Genomic DNA, 14,611 nt, shown 5'->3' on the forward strand with positions numbered 1-14,611 from the left:
GTACCACCAGGGACCGTAGCAGAGCGAGCCATGCAATTGGTTTGAACCCTGTGCCGCACAAATTTGTTTTTAATGCATTTTTAAAGTTTTACTGGCATTCAAGGACACTCGGGGAATAAAACTCATCCATTCAAAGTGTTGACCTGATTGGTATTAACATCTGAAACAAATCTGCTCAGCTCTATCAGCACTCCCTGAGCTAAGAGACACAGGCCTGTCTGCTAAGAAAGAAGAGGAGAATTACATACTCTGTTGAACAAACCATTTAAGTGTAGCGACCAAATAACTGCACACATGTATGATTACTGATTGAAAATGATTTAAGCATTTAATGATTCTGTCTGTGTGTGCAAATTACTCTTTGTTTGTTTGAATGAAAGCACTGTTTTAGACATATCATGCTGTAAACATCACATGACAATGCTCATGCTTACGTAAACTCATGGTCAGCTATGCATACAAACATTGTGCCAATTTAAGCTGAGGGGCACATTTTAAGCCAAATGAATTTATAAAGAAAATCAAATAAATATAAAAAATAAAAAATGTTATATAAACAATGACTAAAATAGAATAGAATAGAATAGAATAGAATAGAATAGAATAGAATAGAATAGAATAGAATAGAATAGAACAAAACAGAATAGAACAGAATAGAATAGAATAGAATCTGAGGAAGGCAAAAAACTATGTAATTACATAGCAATATTATAGTGGGTTAAAAGGAGATAAATATAGAAATGTTAATAAAAAACAAAAAAATTAAAATAAAATTAATTTTATAAATATAAAGTAAATGTTAAATGAAATGAAATGAAATGAAATGAAATGAAATGAAATGAAATGAAATTAAATTAAATTAAATTAAATTAAATTAAATTAAATTAAATTAAATTAAATTAAATTAGGCAGTTCATTCTGCTGTGGCGACCTTTGAAATAGAGACTAAGGGTGTTTCCACACCTACACTTTTGTTTCGGAACCTGTCTCGTTTGCCCAGTAAGTGCGGTTCGTTTGGCATATGTAAAAACCAGCAATCGCGCAAGGATCCACGCCAAATCAATCGCTCCGAGATCGCTTGAATGAGGTGGTCTCGACTCGATTGAAACGAACTCTGGAGCGGATCGATTGCAATGAGAAATCGATACAATCCGAGCGCGGTTATATCACAGTGTTTTATGAATATGTAATAGGCATACGGCTATATGAAGAGAGAATTATGAGTAGGGCGGGAAGTTTCGCGAGTCTCCCAGATGCACGTAAACGAGTAATAATCTACCAGTAATCTAGCATCTCCCTCCCGGCCCTCAAATAGGCTATGTCGCGCACCATCTTCACTCCTCCCCACCGCACCTCTCTTCGAACACGTCGCGTGCACCTTGTCAAACACCACCAAACCACCACCTCTCCTGACAGCTGAGCTGGACTCCGACACTAACCAATGTGAGGAGAGTTTATTGTTTAGAGATTTATTTCCTTTATTTCCGATGAGTTTGTGACTTGTTTTAGCTCTTTTGGTCCAATTAGAAACTTTGTAGTGTGAAAGCGAACCACACCAAGAGCAAGGAGCTACAATGTAACAATTGTAATCTCTGTTTCGGAACAACAGAATCGATTCACAGGTGTGAAATCACCCTGAGACAAAGGAAAACTAATAGAATGAGTAGACAAAACTACACTGTAAAAAAAAATCCGTAAATTTACGGTTTATTTCCAGCAGCTGGGGTGCCTCAACATAAAATAATGGCCGTTAAATTACAGAAATTTACTGTAAAATAACAGAGGTTGAATTACAGAAATTTACCAGAAATGAAAATAAGGAAATTTCTGTAATTTAATGTCAGTTATTTTACAGTAAATTTCTGTAACTTAAAAGTCATTATTTTATGTGAATTTTTTTATAATAAATCATAAAATTATGGATTTTTTTACAGTGTAGAATAGACTAGACTAAAATTACAAAATTACAAATAAAATAAATTATAAATACATATTAAACTAAATTAAATTCTAAATTTATAAATATAAATTTAATATGAAATTAAATTAATTAATTAAATTTAATATAAAAATCAAATCAAATAAAATAAAATTAGGCTGTTCATTTTACTGTGGTGACCTCTTAATTAGAGACTAAGCCAAAGGTTAATTAATGAATAAATTATATTTAGTTAAATTAAAAGACAGACAGACAGGCAGCTGTTAGAGTTATATCAAGAAGTGAGAAATGCATCATGTCTTACAAAACATTTTCAAATCATTATCTAACACAACAGCGCCGTGAATCATTTTGCTAAAACCACATTAAAGTCATTACCCCACGCTGCTCGAGTCAAAATCACACCATATACAAGAGAACGACGTGCGACTCATTTAGACCTGTTTGTTCAAAGCACATCATCATCGTCTGTTACTCAAAGATGTGTCCTGACTGATGAGGTCACAGGAAGTTGCATAACCATAACTCCTGGTGCCCTCATTGCGGTCCAGAGGCCATTTCAGAATGTTTATCTCTGTGCTTTTGGAAACACAGCGATAAATCCATCCACAATTAAAGATTAGATGTCAGAGGTGCTGGCCTGAAATTGAATTAAGGTGGAAAAGGCTCCTTAATATCCAGTTGATATATCCCTGCAGGTGACGGCTGAATCATAAACCCTTTTCTTCTTGCTTAGCAGACAAACTGCTGAGCCGCACAGAGATTCATCTGGAAGAGCTACAGTACTTACAACACCTTCACACGCCGAGCTGACAATATCATTGTCCTGATAGGCTAATTCACTTCTCATCATACTGCTTTATTGAGTATAACACCATTTCAATTTCTGCCTCTGTGTCAGGAAAAAAAGGGGATTTTTTTTAAGTACTGGGCATAAAAATCGAGCGCATTGTAAGGAGCTCTATTCACTGCTTATGATCACAGCCAATCAGTGACCCCGCTGTGAGTTTCTCATTAAAAACCTCATTTTTTGGATGTGCAGCAAATTAATGTCACTCTTTGTAATACAGCTAAAGGTTATAGGGATGATGGCTGTATTTGCTTTTACACACTCACCTTTCCCAAAGTGTGTGTTCCATCCCTTGCAGACCTTTTCTTGCGATGGTCAAAGGTTTGATATTTTTTATGAGGTTTTTTTCTTAATCGTGCACCTGTCAAATTAAACAGAAATATTCAGATCAGAGGAGGACGATCTCAGCTTCTGTCATTTGTGTGATTATTAAAGATCTTGTGTGAGGAATCAGGCTGGAGTAGATTTTATAATGATGGAGAGAAGGCAGGCAGAGTTTAAGAGGTCTTGTTGCTCTGGGAGGAACACAAATTAACCCTCTCTTCATCATGGCTGCCTATGGCTTTCTCACGCTGTGGATCCAGGCAAAGACTACAGAATCTGTCACTTGTGTAGTTTTGAGGGGGGAAAATGTAACGAACAATATGGCGAATGAAGCCCCGCCTACTAGTACAGGAGCCAACCATAGATCGATATAGACTGACAGTTCTCCGGGGAACCAGATGTGTGCTTTTACAACAGTTTGGTGGCAGAAATGGGAATAACAAAGTACAAATACTTCGTTACTGTACTTAAGTAGATTATTTTGGCATCAGTTCTTTAATCCACAACTTATTTTTTTTAGATTTTACTTTTACTCCTTACATTTTTACACAAATATCTGTACTTTCTAGGCTTACGTTTTAAATCAGGCTCGTTACTTTCATTTTACTGTGTTTGGTGATGCAATCTATATTATTTCTTGTCATTGCGCTATTTAAGGAACTTTTTGAAGCAGTCAGTCTATTATTGATGTTGCCCTGTTTACACGATAATAAGACACATTTTGCTCGATCAGATCACACGTAAACATGAAAGACACATTTCAGTTCAAAAATATGGCATACACATGCTTAAGGTTAACAGTCGTTTGTCCACTTCCGATCATACTGCATGGGACTTATCTGGTCTTTCAATCAAATACAATAAAAAATAGTGCTTTTTGTAAAGACTTGTCTATTTTGTACTAAAACTGTAAAAAATTATGCATTGAGATTTATTTCCTTTATTTCCGATGTTTATATTTCTTAATACAGAATTTATGCTGTTTAACAGTTGTTTTATTTTAGTTGTTTATTGACTATATGATTTTAAATAGGCATATTAATCTTCAATTAACAACGACAAAAGTAACAATACTGGGCAATTCAAGAATAAAAATATTATGCAAAAGATCCTGAATTTATTGCGTGAATAAAATATCATGCACATGTTTTATAGATTGTAGTCATGCCTGTGTATGTAGCTTTTAGCATAGAATGAATGTATTAACAGAATTAATGTTTATTCGCTAAATAAAATATCCACAATACCCTGGGAAAAAAACACTAAAATACAAAATACCTGTCAAACCCTATCACATGAGAGCAACTATTCAAACACCCACAAACTTGTAAACAAAGATTCACTTTCATTTCTGTTTAAGATTCGGCATCAATACCAAGTTGTGAATTTCTTCAAATGAGCAGCACGATCATTATTCAAATGATGATAGTGCGTAGAACAGCCATAAATGAGGTTGGTGTCGTGATCTCGTTCCTTTCGAGAGCGCATGCGCATTAGTTTGGGTAACCTGAAAATTTGCAGATTTTGTTTGACTCAACGTTTAGAAAAAAAAATTATGATACAGTTTTTGTTCAATTTTATTGCTGATTCCAATTTTATTGCTGATTCTTTTTAAAATACATATATTTTATTACAAATGTTTAAAATATAATTTACTATTAAAATATTTAATATATAAACATGTATTTTTTATAATGAATTATTAAATATTAATTAATTATTTTAAAAGTGTGTATAGTATAATACAGTATAATGATTGTTACTTCTAATATTCATTCATTCATTTATTTTTCTTTGGCAAGGTCGCCACAGCGGAAATGAACCACCAATTCCAGCATATCTTTTATGCAGCGGATGCCCTTCCGGCCACAAATTCAGTACTAGGAAACACCCATATACTCATTTATACACACAAACACACACACACACACACACACACACACACACTCATACACTACGGCCAATTTAGTTTATTCAATTCACCTATAGCGCATGTCTTTGGACTGTGGGGAAAACCGAAGCACTCGGAGGAAACCCACACGAGCACGAGGAGAACATGCAAACTCCACACAGAAATGCCAACTGGCCCAGCTGGGACTCTAACCAGTAACAGTTTGCTTTAAGGCAACAGTCCTAGCCAACAAATAAATGTGTATTACATTTATATTTATAGCTGGAAAAAAATTCTTGCTGTAAAAAATGTGACTTTTATAGATTATATTTTAAAAGTAATAGGTTTTTATAGAGTTAATTTAAAATATTTATGCATCACACATGAAGGTGAATAAATAAGCCTTCCATTAATTTATAGTTTGTTAGGACAGGACAATATTTGGTTGAGATTTGGTTGACATCTATTTAAGTATGAGGATTCAAAAAAAAATCCAAACACTAAAAAAATCTTTTGAAATTGCCATTTTAATTTTGGTTTTAATTTAAGAATGTTCATCTTTACATTTTTCCTGTAAGAATATATTCTCAAATGCACATGCTCATAGGCATTTCTCATATGTGGCAAAAAACACACTGTTTATATGCAGGCTTACCGCAACCATCAATTTGTAAAGACATAACCCACAGACAATAAAACAGCAGTGGTTTTAATTTGGTGACACCTCATATAGACGGCTAGCAGGCAGTAAAAGCAAGTCTGAGTCGAGATGGCATTTGGAGCCTTTAAGGTCCCCAATATTTGCCTCTTGTTGAAGAACGAAAGCGCTGCCTAATACACAACACATGTAAGGCTTACAGCGCAATCAGCACGCAATATTGTTAAAATTCAACCGCATCTAAAAGTTGTTTCAATTCAATCAAAGTGGATGGGGGAAAGGGATTTCACCGTCTCCGTACCTCATTCTTCTTTTGTGCACGCTGGAACAAAGGAGTCTTAATTTCCTCTTTCAGACTTTGAATAATCCCGCTCTTGGCCTTGAGCTGTTTCCTCAGATCTTCCACCTGAGCCTTCAGAGGTCCTCTGGCTTTGGACTGTGAACGAGAGGCCGCGGAGAATATTAAGAGCAACTTGCAGCCTTTCAATGCCTAAATGTGCTTTGAGGCCCATATTTCACATAAAGGGCACATATTATGCCCCTTTTCATAAGATGTAATATAAATGTCTGCTGTCCCTAGAATACATCTGTGAAGTTTCAGCTTAAAATACCTTATAGATCAATTATTATATCTTGTCAAATTTGACCTTATTTTATCCGCCCATTTTTTGTGTGTGTCCCTTTAAATGCAAATGAGATGCTGCTCTCCATTAGAAATCTACTGTAGAATATTATGGGTTTCACACAATTCCTTTTACAATGTCTCAACACAAATTGATTAAGTCAACCTAATTGTTTTACAAATTGTTTAAAATTGTTTTAAATGGATTGAATATAAAACAATTAAGCTGTCCCCCAAAAAAACTTAAGAATTGTGATGATTCAGCTCATTTTAAATCAGTAGTTGGAACAATTTCTAACACTCTAGAAACAAAAAAATAATAATAATAATAGCAAAATATGAGAAATGCCCAGTATTGAAGGAAAGCCTTACATGTGAAGACAATGAAGATTGGAAGAGGTTACAATTTTTCTAAAGTGTTAGTGGATACACTTATGAAGTAGTTGAGAAGTAAAATTGATTCAACTCATTAATTTTAATGTTTTTTCTGTGGTCTGATAAGCTGATGTGTAAAGAAAAAAATACACTTTTAGTACAAGTGTAATCTTTACAGAAATGCAGCTGCTGTACAAAAGGAAAAAAATGGCATCATTAGTGCAATAGTGCAGACTGAGGGATAGTAATGTATATTAAGACTTAGGTTCAATCCTAATTTTATTTTTGTTTACCCCTACCCCTTCCCCTTGGCCCTTGAAACATAGTGTGAATGGGAAGGGCTTCAAAATATACCCCTAAGAAATGGGACACCATTACAGCCACTATGTCATCGCAATCTCTTACTTCATATGAGATTGACGATGGTGACAGCTGTATTTATTCCATTTGCATTCTTTTTTTTTCAGGAAATCATTGAAGGCAACAATATCATGTTATCATATAATGATATAATGTGGCATTAAGCTCGTAACATACTGTGCATTTACACCCTGGCCATATTCATCTAAACACACAAAAACAACATAGCAGACACTGTAAAAAGGTCATTCCCAGCCACTAGACTTTTTTTGACAGGGTATCCGAGTATCATCCAGTGACAAATGTGAAAGTATGCTGTGGGACTACAGCATTTTTAGTGTATGCCATATTATAATTCAGCCTTAAAATAAATTGTAAATTGTTTACAACCACTTAACTTAAATAAATTTAGTATATCCAAGGAATCATCTTTGAATATGTTTTTTCAGTGTACACAGGAGTTAACAAAATGGATTATAGATAGTGAAATTTTGCGCTATTTTATTTTATTATTCTTTTTTTTTGAAAGCATAATAGTCAAACACAAACGCCATTATGAATTTATTTTTAAAAAATCTGCTTCTTTGTTGTAAAAACTCATAAAAATGACAAAAAAAAACTATTTTGTGCATCTCCTAGTCACACTGCTGTTGGTGTATTCTGGGAATTTTTCATACCCCCTTGGTTTTGAGTGTGGTCATGAAAAATCTCAATTTCAAGGGGCTATCTAGCCCTTTGCCAGAAGTTTAAATTTAAAAATACAGAAGAACTCATAAAATAAATTTCACAAAAGTAATTAAACTATTGCATATACTAAACTATTGTGGTAAAACTATTTACAGTGTTAATACACCAATGTTTTGAAGTATTAACATCAACACATTGTACTTTGACATAACCAAAAGCATGTGGAGATGAGAAAGTCATGATGATGAACCAATGCTCATTACTAACAGCTTTTGCATGAGCAGAGAGATATACTAATATATAGAAGGTGCTCAGTGTTATTCAAACAATTGCTACATACAGTAGCATAATGGTATACCACAACCAAACATGACACTAAGTAATGAAATAAGCATTAATCATCAAAATTAGATGCAACATATACCTCTAATGTACATAACTAATGAGAAAAAGACTAAAAGCATATTAAAAAAGTAAATAAATTCTGATAAAATAAGTTTACAGTTACTTGTACTTAAGGTAATGTATTGTTAACCAGGTTTAAAATTTGTACTGTAGCATTTTACAGCTTTTACTATTACTGTAGAATCGCAGCCGTTTGTATAGCACAAACACAGAAAAAGTCAAGTTTTCCTGAAATCTCATTCTATTTCGGAAAACATGTGCTGTACAAATATACATTCACTCACCACACACAACCCCCTCCTCAAAATGATGACAAAATTAACAGCTATCCTTAAAAATACACTTGCATCAAAGCTATAAAAACAACATGCACGCTTTCAAAAGATGCCCGCAATTTGCGTGAGACATTTATAAGGAGCCATTAGTTGTTCTGGTGAAAAGCTGACTAAAATTGTTCCAGACACTATTCTGCTCCTAATGGCACCTCTGTGGCTTTGTTAGAGTTTCAAAGGTAATGGGGCTCTAATGAGAAAATCTTAATGAATCTCCCAATCTGCATTGTATAGTTTGTATAGTTTTTCCCCCTTTCTTTCTCTTTCTTTTCTCCTCAGAGCCCCCCGGTGAGCTCCATAATTACTATGTAGTGTGTAGGGCATTCTTTCTGCTGTTAATTCGGTGTGGGCCGTGTGTGTCACTCCCTCCTCTGGCATCATTATTGTCACACTGTCACTCACCGGGTGGCGGGAGCTCAAACACACACCTGGAGTGCGCCGGAATTGGGCTTGAACCGCACACAGAGCACAAATGTCCCACCAAAACAACATATACGCCTCGTGTCTGCGCCCGCATTATTTTTCAGTGCACAATGAAGCAGACGTATGTTGGACAGCTGTTTACTGGATCTCGCATTTTATTCTCTAAGCACCTGCAATCTAGTTTCACCAAGTGATATATGGTGTGTACAATGATTTAATTATTAGTTTAAGCATGTAAATGGTTTCTTTCTGTGTAAATTAGGGTTATTATTCTGTCTATTAAGCCTTGTTGGTAAAAGGATTCACTATTTGCATTTCAGCTTTACAGTAGTTGCTGTATACCATTAGCTACAATACAAAAAAAAAAAAACGTAATGTATAAATAAATGTGTGTTTAAGAGCCATTTTGCCAATGTTAATAGAAGTGACATTTATTTTTTTTTATTTTTAGTTAGCTATAGTATCTATGTACTTTATATATCCTTAACTACAACAAACAATAAATAAATAAATACATAAATATATGAATAGTAGCATTAATTCATTAACGCTTACATTAACCTATTAACTTTATGGTAAGGCGTTTTAATTTACACACGAATTATAAGAAAAAGGATTTACAAAAGTAGTCACATTGTTGTATTTTTATCAATACTATTTAATGAAAAAAAAAAGTAAATTTCTTTTTTTATTATTATTATTATTATTATTATTATTATTATTATTATTATTATTATTATTATATTAAATGTATTATTTACCCGCTTCTTGAAAGTACTTAAAAAATACTTGAATTTCAGACATATGGTTTCAAGTCCTGGAAAGAACTTTAAAAACAAACACAGGTCCTTGAAAGTACTTGAATTCAATTTAAAATGAAACAATTTCAGAAATTGTACTCAACTGTCAAAAACAAAACAAATAAACAGAGAAATTATTAAATTCAAACCTCATACCATAACACTGACAGATAATTAACATTTAATCAATATTTCGGAATTTCTTGCATTTGAATATTACCAGTCTTGAATCCAACAAATTTTATTAAAGCTCTTTGAACATGCCTTTTGAAAAATGGTCAATTTTTGAAAATGACATTTTTAATGTAAATGTTAAGTACAGTAAGAACTTTCATGGCACATCATATGCTGGGGTATCAAGTACAAAGGTGCTTGATTTAAAATTAATGGTGCTTTAAAAAGTCCTTGAGTCTGCTGTTGATGAAAGCATGGGAACCCTGTATTCATTTATTTATTCAATTTATTTATTTATTTATTCTTATTATGCTTAATTTACTTAATTTCTTTTTTTAATATGTCTATGTAGTTTTAATGCATCTTTTGGGAAGGGTCATGTTTTATTTGTTTTATCATAAATTAATACTTATTTATGTATTTTATCCATTCATTCATTGACCTAGTGAACTAATTGAAATGTATATATTGACTTTTACTTTGACAGTTTTTGTCAAGATTTTGAAATCATTTTTAATTTTTTGTTTTCATTTTAATATTATTTAAGGTTTGAATAATTCTGCTGTTTGGTTTGGCTATTTTTATTATTATTATTATTATTATTATTAATATGCTACTAATATAACAAATGATACTTTTTAGATTTAATTTATTAATTTAAATAAATTACAAAAACTACAAACAATCTTTTGTTTTTATTTTAATTTTAGTTAATGTTTAGGTAATTGTGTGGTTTGGTTTTGGCATTTTGATTATTATTATTATTAATCTACTTGTATAAAAATTGTACATACTTAGCTTTTAATTTAGTCATTAAAATAAACAAATGCTACAAACATTTTTTTTTTTTATTTTAATTTAAGTTCAAGTTTAAAAATTATGCTGTTTGGTTTTGGCATTTTTATTAATAATATTCATATTCTACTAGTATAACAAATTGTACTTTTTAGCTTTGGTTTAGTAGTTTAAATAATTACAAATACTGCAAACAATTTTTTACATTTATTTTAATTTTAGGTTAACTTCGATTAATTGTGATGTTTGGTTGTTTTGGTTTTGTTTGATTTTATTAATATTATTCTTATTTTAATAGTATGTCAAATTGTACTTTAAAGCTTCAATTTAATCATGTAAATAATTTACAATTTATTATAAATATTGTTTTCATTTTTAATTTTAGTTCAAGATCAAGTAATTATGCTGTTTCTTATTTTACTAGAATAACAAATTGTGCTTTAAAGCTATAATTTAGTCGTTTAAATAATTAACTAATACTAAAAACAAATACAAAACAGACAAAAAGCACACTTTAACTTCAAAATTAAAATGAATTGATAAATGACAAAAGTTACTCAATAATGCTAAAATAACACTGCAATACTTTATTTTCGTTTATTTATTTTTGAAAACATACAAAATAATTTGAACAAGTTTACTAATTAACAAATGTCATTGAGTTCAATTTTACTTGAAATTGTTCCTAAAATGTAAAAAAAAAAAAAAAAAAAGTGCATAAAGCAGCAGAAACACTAAAGGTGTTTTTTTTTCAGTAAAACATTTTTTACTTTTACCTTATGTGAAGTGTAAATGCATATAACATGTTTTAGGTTATCATGCCATAAGCGATGCTAACAATATCTATAATAATAATAATAACGCACACAGGATCAAACATCTAAAAAATGACTGAATGAACTGCTCTGACACCTCAAACAAGAAGACTCTCAAAAACAATAAATCAGTTCACGAGCATCCTCCGCATGCACAAATCAACACAGAGCGCGCTCAACAGGCAGCAGTTTGGCCCTGACCGCAGTGACACTCATCAGCAGCGATGAGCAAAAGCACAGGCTCAGACTGAGCTCTGGCAGATTTTGGACAGGCGATCCAGAGGGGCCAGGCAGTAGACAGAGGCCTCTTGATGTGACAGAGCAGGAGCTGGAAGGCTGGAGGAGTCGAGCACTTCTTTCACACTGAGCTGAACCTCCGCGGCTCAGCACGACGCTCTAAACTTCTCTGACAGAGCGGGCAGACAGTGCCGCTTTCCTGATGAGCTCTGCCAGGCTGCTAGCGACAGCTGTCAAGCGCCATGCTATCAACTGATATCCCAGCCACATCCTATAAATATTGCTTCTTAATGTTTTCCACTGCGGGAAAAAAAATGCAAGCGTGCTTATATTTGGATATGTAAATGGCAGCTTTGGAGAAGAACGAACAGAGAGCTTTTCCCATGAATGTTGTCCCGTGTCTTCAAAAGCATGAGGAGATAAACTGATGTGCGGATCAGGTGTGGGGAATGTGAGACATGCTCTACATTATTGAGAGGGGGATGAGAGGAATTATTAAGCACGAGCGGGACAAAAAGGGCAACATTTATGTAAAAATTCTATGATCAAATACTACTTCATAATTATTTCTGCTTTAAACATGCAGAAAAATAAAATCACTTTACAGTAATGTTACTGTATTGCAGGGGTGCCCAATCTTCCTCTTGACTGAGGACCAAAGGTAAATATATCAAGCTGCATTACAAAGTTTCCATGAATAATTTCCTTGCTTATTTAAAAATAAATTTAAAAAACATTACTTTAAGCATATTAACTAATACATTATATATTTTTTAATTTTATAATGAACCTATTATAATGAAAACTTAAGAATTCTATTCATAACATTATGAAGTTTAATGGCGAATACACTGATCGAGCTTTACCTACCTTTATTAACAAGTTTTTTTGTAGCTTAAAATTAAAACTAACAAATGAAAAGTTACATTAAATTAGAAATGACAATGTATATTAAAACCACCAACCCTAACCCTTCCCCAAAATTCTCCCTCTCTTCTTAAATGGGATGGCGGGCCAAATCAAAGGTTACAATGTGCCTGTGGGTTTTGGCATCTCTGCTGTAGTGTTACAAATAAAGAGATCGCTCACCCACACCTCACCCTTAGTTCCAAATAAGTTTATGAATGTTTTGTTCTGTTGGAAGCTGTAATCATTGACATCAATACTAGGAAAAACACAGATACTATTAAAGTCAATGGTTACATGTTTACAACAGAAATATCTTCTTGTGAGTTCAACAAACGAAACAGGTTTCAAACAAGCCAAGGATGATTAAACGCTGAAAGATTTGTTTATTTTTGGGGGGGTGAACTATGCCTTTAAGTAATGATTGATTACAGATATGCTGAAATACCAATAAATGTCACTATTTCAGTGTATTATTGAAGGTGAAACACTGCAGGAACTTTTCACACAACAATCTGTCAATTTTGAGATTTTTAGCTTTTCATAAAGTCTTTTTTTTATTCTCACATAAAAACATACTTTTTAAGTGTTTTGTCACCTTGTCACTAATCCAAAATTCAATGATAACCTTGAAACAAAATGTAATCCATCAAAATGAATCAATATATAAAAAAATGTATATATTATTATGGTACACAGTGACATTTCATAGATATTTTTAAAGATTATGAACAAAACCAGCATCACGGTGGCGCAGTGGGTAGCACAATGAATCACCTCACAGCAAGAAAGTCGCTGGCTTGAGTCTCAGCTGGATCAATTGGCATTTCTGTGTGGAGTTTGCATGTTCTGCCCGTGTTTGCATGGGTTTTCTCCGGGTGTTCCGGTTTCCCACACAGTCTAAAGACATGCAGAATACCTGAATTAGGTAAGATAAATTTTTCATAGTGTGTGTGTGCGTTTGAATGAGTGTGTATGGGTGTTTCCCAGTGATGGGTTGCAGCTGGAAGAGCATTCGCTGTGTAAAACATATGCTGGATAAGTTGCCGGTTCATTCCAGCTGTAACCTTTAATATATATATATATATATATATATATATATATATATATATATATATATATATATATATATATATATATATATCCTATTTTCTTTTGCTTTCCACAGAAGTCATACAGATTTTATGTAAATTATGAAAATCGCACAATATACTAAACATGTTAAAAAAAAAATGCAGACATAATTTATAGATTTCTTTCAAAAATATATAAACAAAATCAGCTATATTTTTTTCAAATATCGACAGAAGTCATGCAGATCTGCTGTGAATTATAAAATCACATTACATAAAGTATTAAACATCCAAAAAAGACATGATGAAAATGCGACATATTTTATAGATTTCTTTAAAAAATATATGTAACCTTTTCATAAATGTGTAAGATTCTAACCCTTTCTTCTTTATCAGCACGCAGAGCAATTCTGCTTAAATAGATAGATCCCCTTCCACCCACCTTTATTTAATAGACCAGAGAGATGATGTTTTGTCTTTACTTTGAAAAAAAAAAGATACTCTTTAAGAGGATCAAGTAAAAAATTCTATAAGATATGGCACGCCTCTATTGATTATGTTAACCATATTAAGTAATACAAATATAAAAATACATATGTAAATATTATTATTATTATTATTATTATTATTATTATTTTGTTTTGCTTAGGTTTTATTTTATTTTTGTTGTTGTTGTTATTATTATCATTATTAACATTGCTATGTTTCTCCAAATAATTTCTAATTTTAAACTGATTGACAGTTATTATTTGTTCTATACTAGATAAGGGTTTGTGAATAAATATATTGGAAAATTAATTTAAAAAATATTCAAACAAAACTATATTTTAAATAAATGTCTTGTTCATTGAAAAAATAAATAAATACCTTCTTTTGCTTTTGACAGAAATCATGCCGATTTGCAGTAAATTATAAAATCACGTTTCATACCGTATTAAACATGCA

At 32.4% G+C, this 14,611-nt stretch overlaps 1 protein-coding gene across 7 annotated transcripts in view; it reads right to left on the reverse strand.

Moving 5' to 3' along the window:
- The window catches only part of LOC147831059 (uncharacterized), a 185,456-nt gene that overhangs the window by 139,789 nt on the left and 31,056 nt on the right, over window positions 1-14,611 (reverse strand). For all 7 annotated transcript variants that reach the window (XR_015524992.1, XR_015524993.1, XR_015524991.1 and 4 more), the window contains 2 exons: window positions 5,964-6,098; window positions 3,056-3,150 (listed from right to left, as the gene is read on the reverse strand). Coding sequence is in view for 2 of the 7 variants with exons in the window: in XM_087309543.1 (XP_087165669.1) it covers window positions 3,056-3,078 (23 nt within the window). In the remaining 5 variants the exon portion in view is untranslated. The remainder of the gene's footprint in view (window positions 1-3,055; window positions 3,151-5,963; window positions 6,099-14,611) is intronic.

The sequence above is a fragment of the Danio rerio genome, chromosome 24, assembly GCF_052040795.2.
Source record: "Danio rerio strain M-AB ecotype USA chromosome 24, GRCz13ab, whole genome shotgun sequence".
Taxonomy (NCBI): domain Eukaryota; kingdom Metazoa; phylum Chordata; class Actinopteri; order Cypriniformes; family Danionidae; genus Danio; species Danio rerio.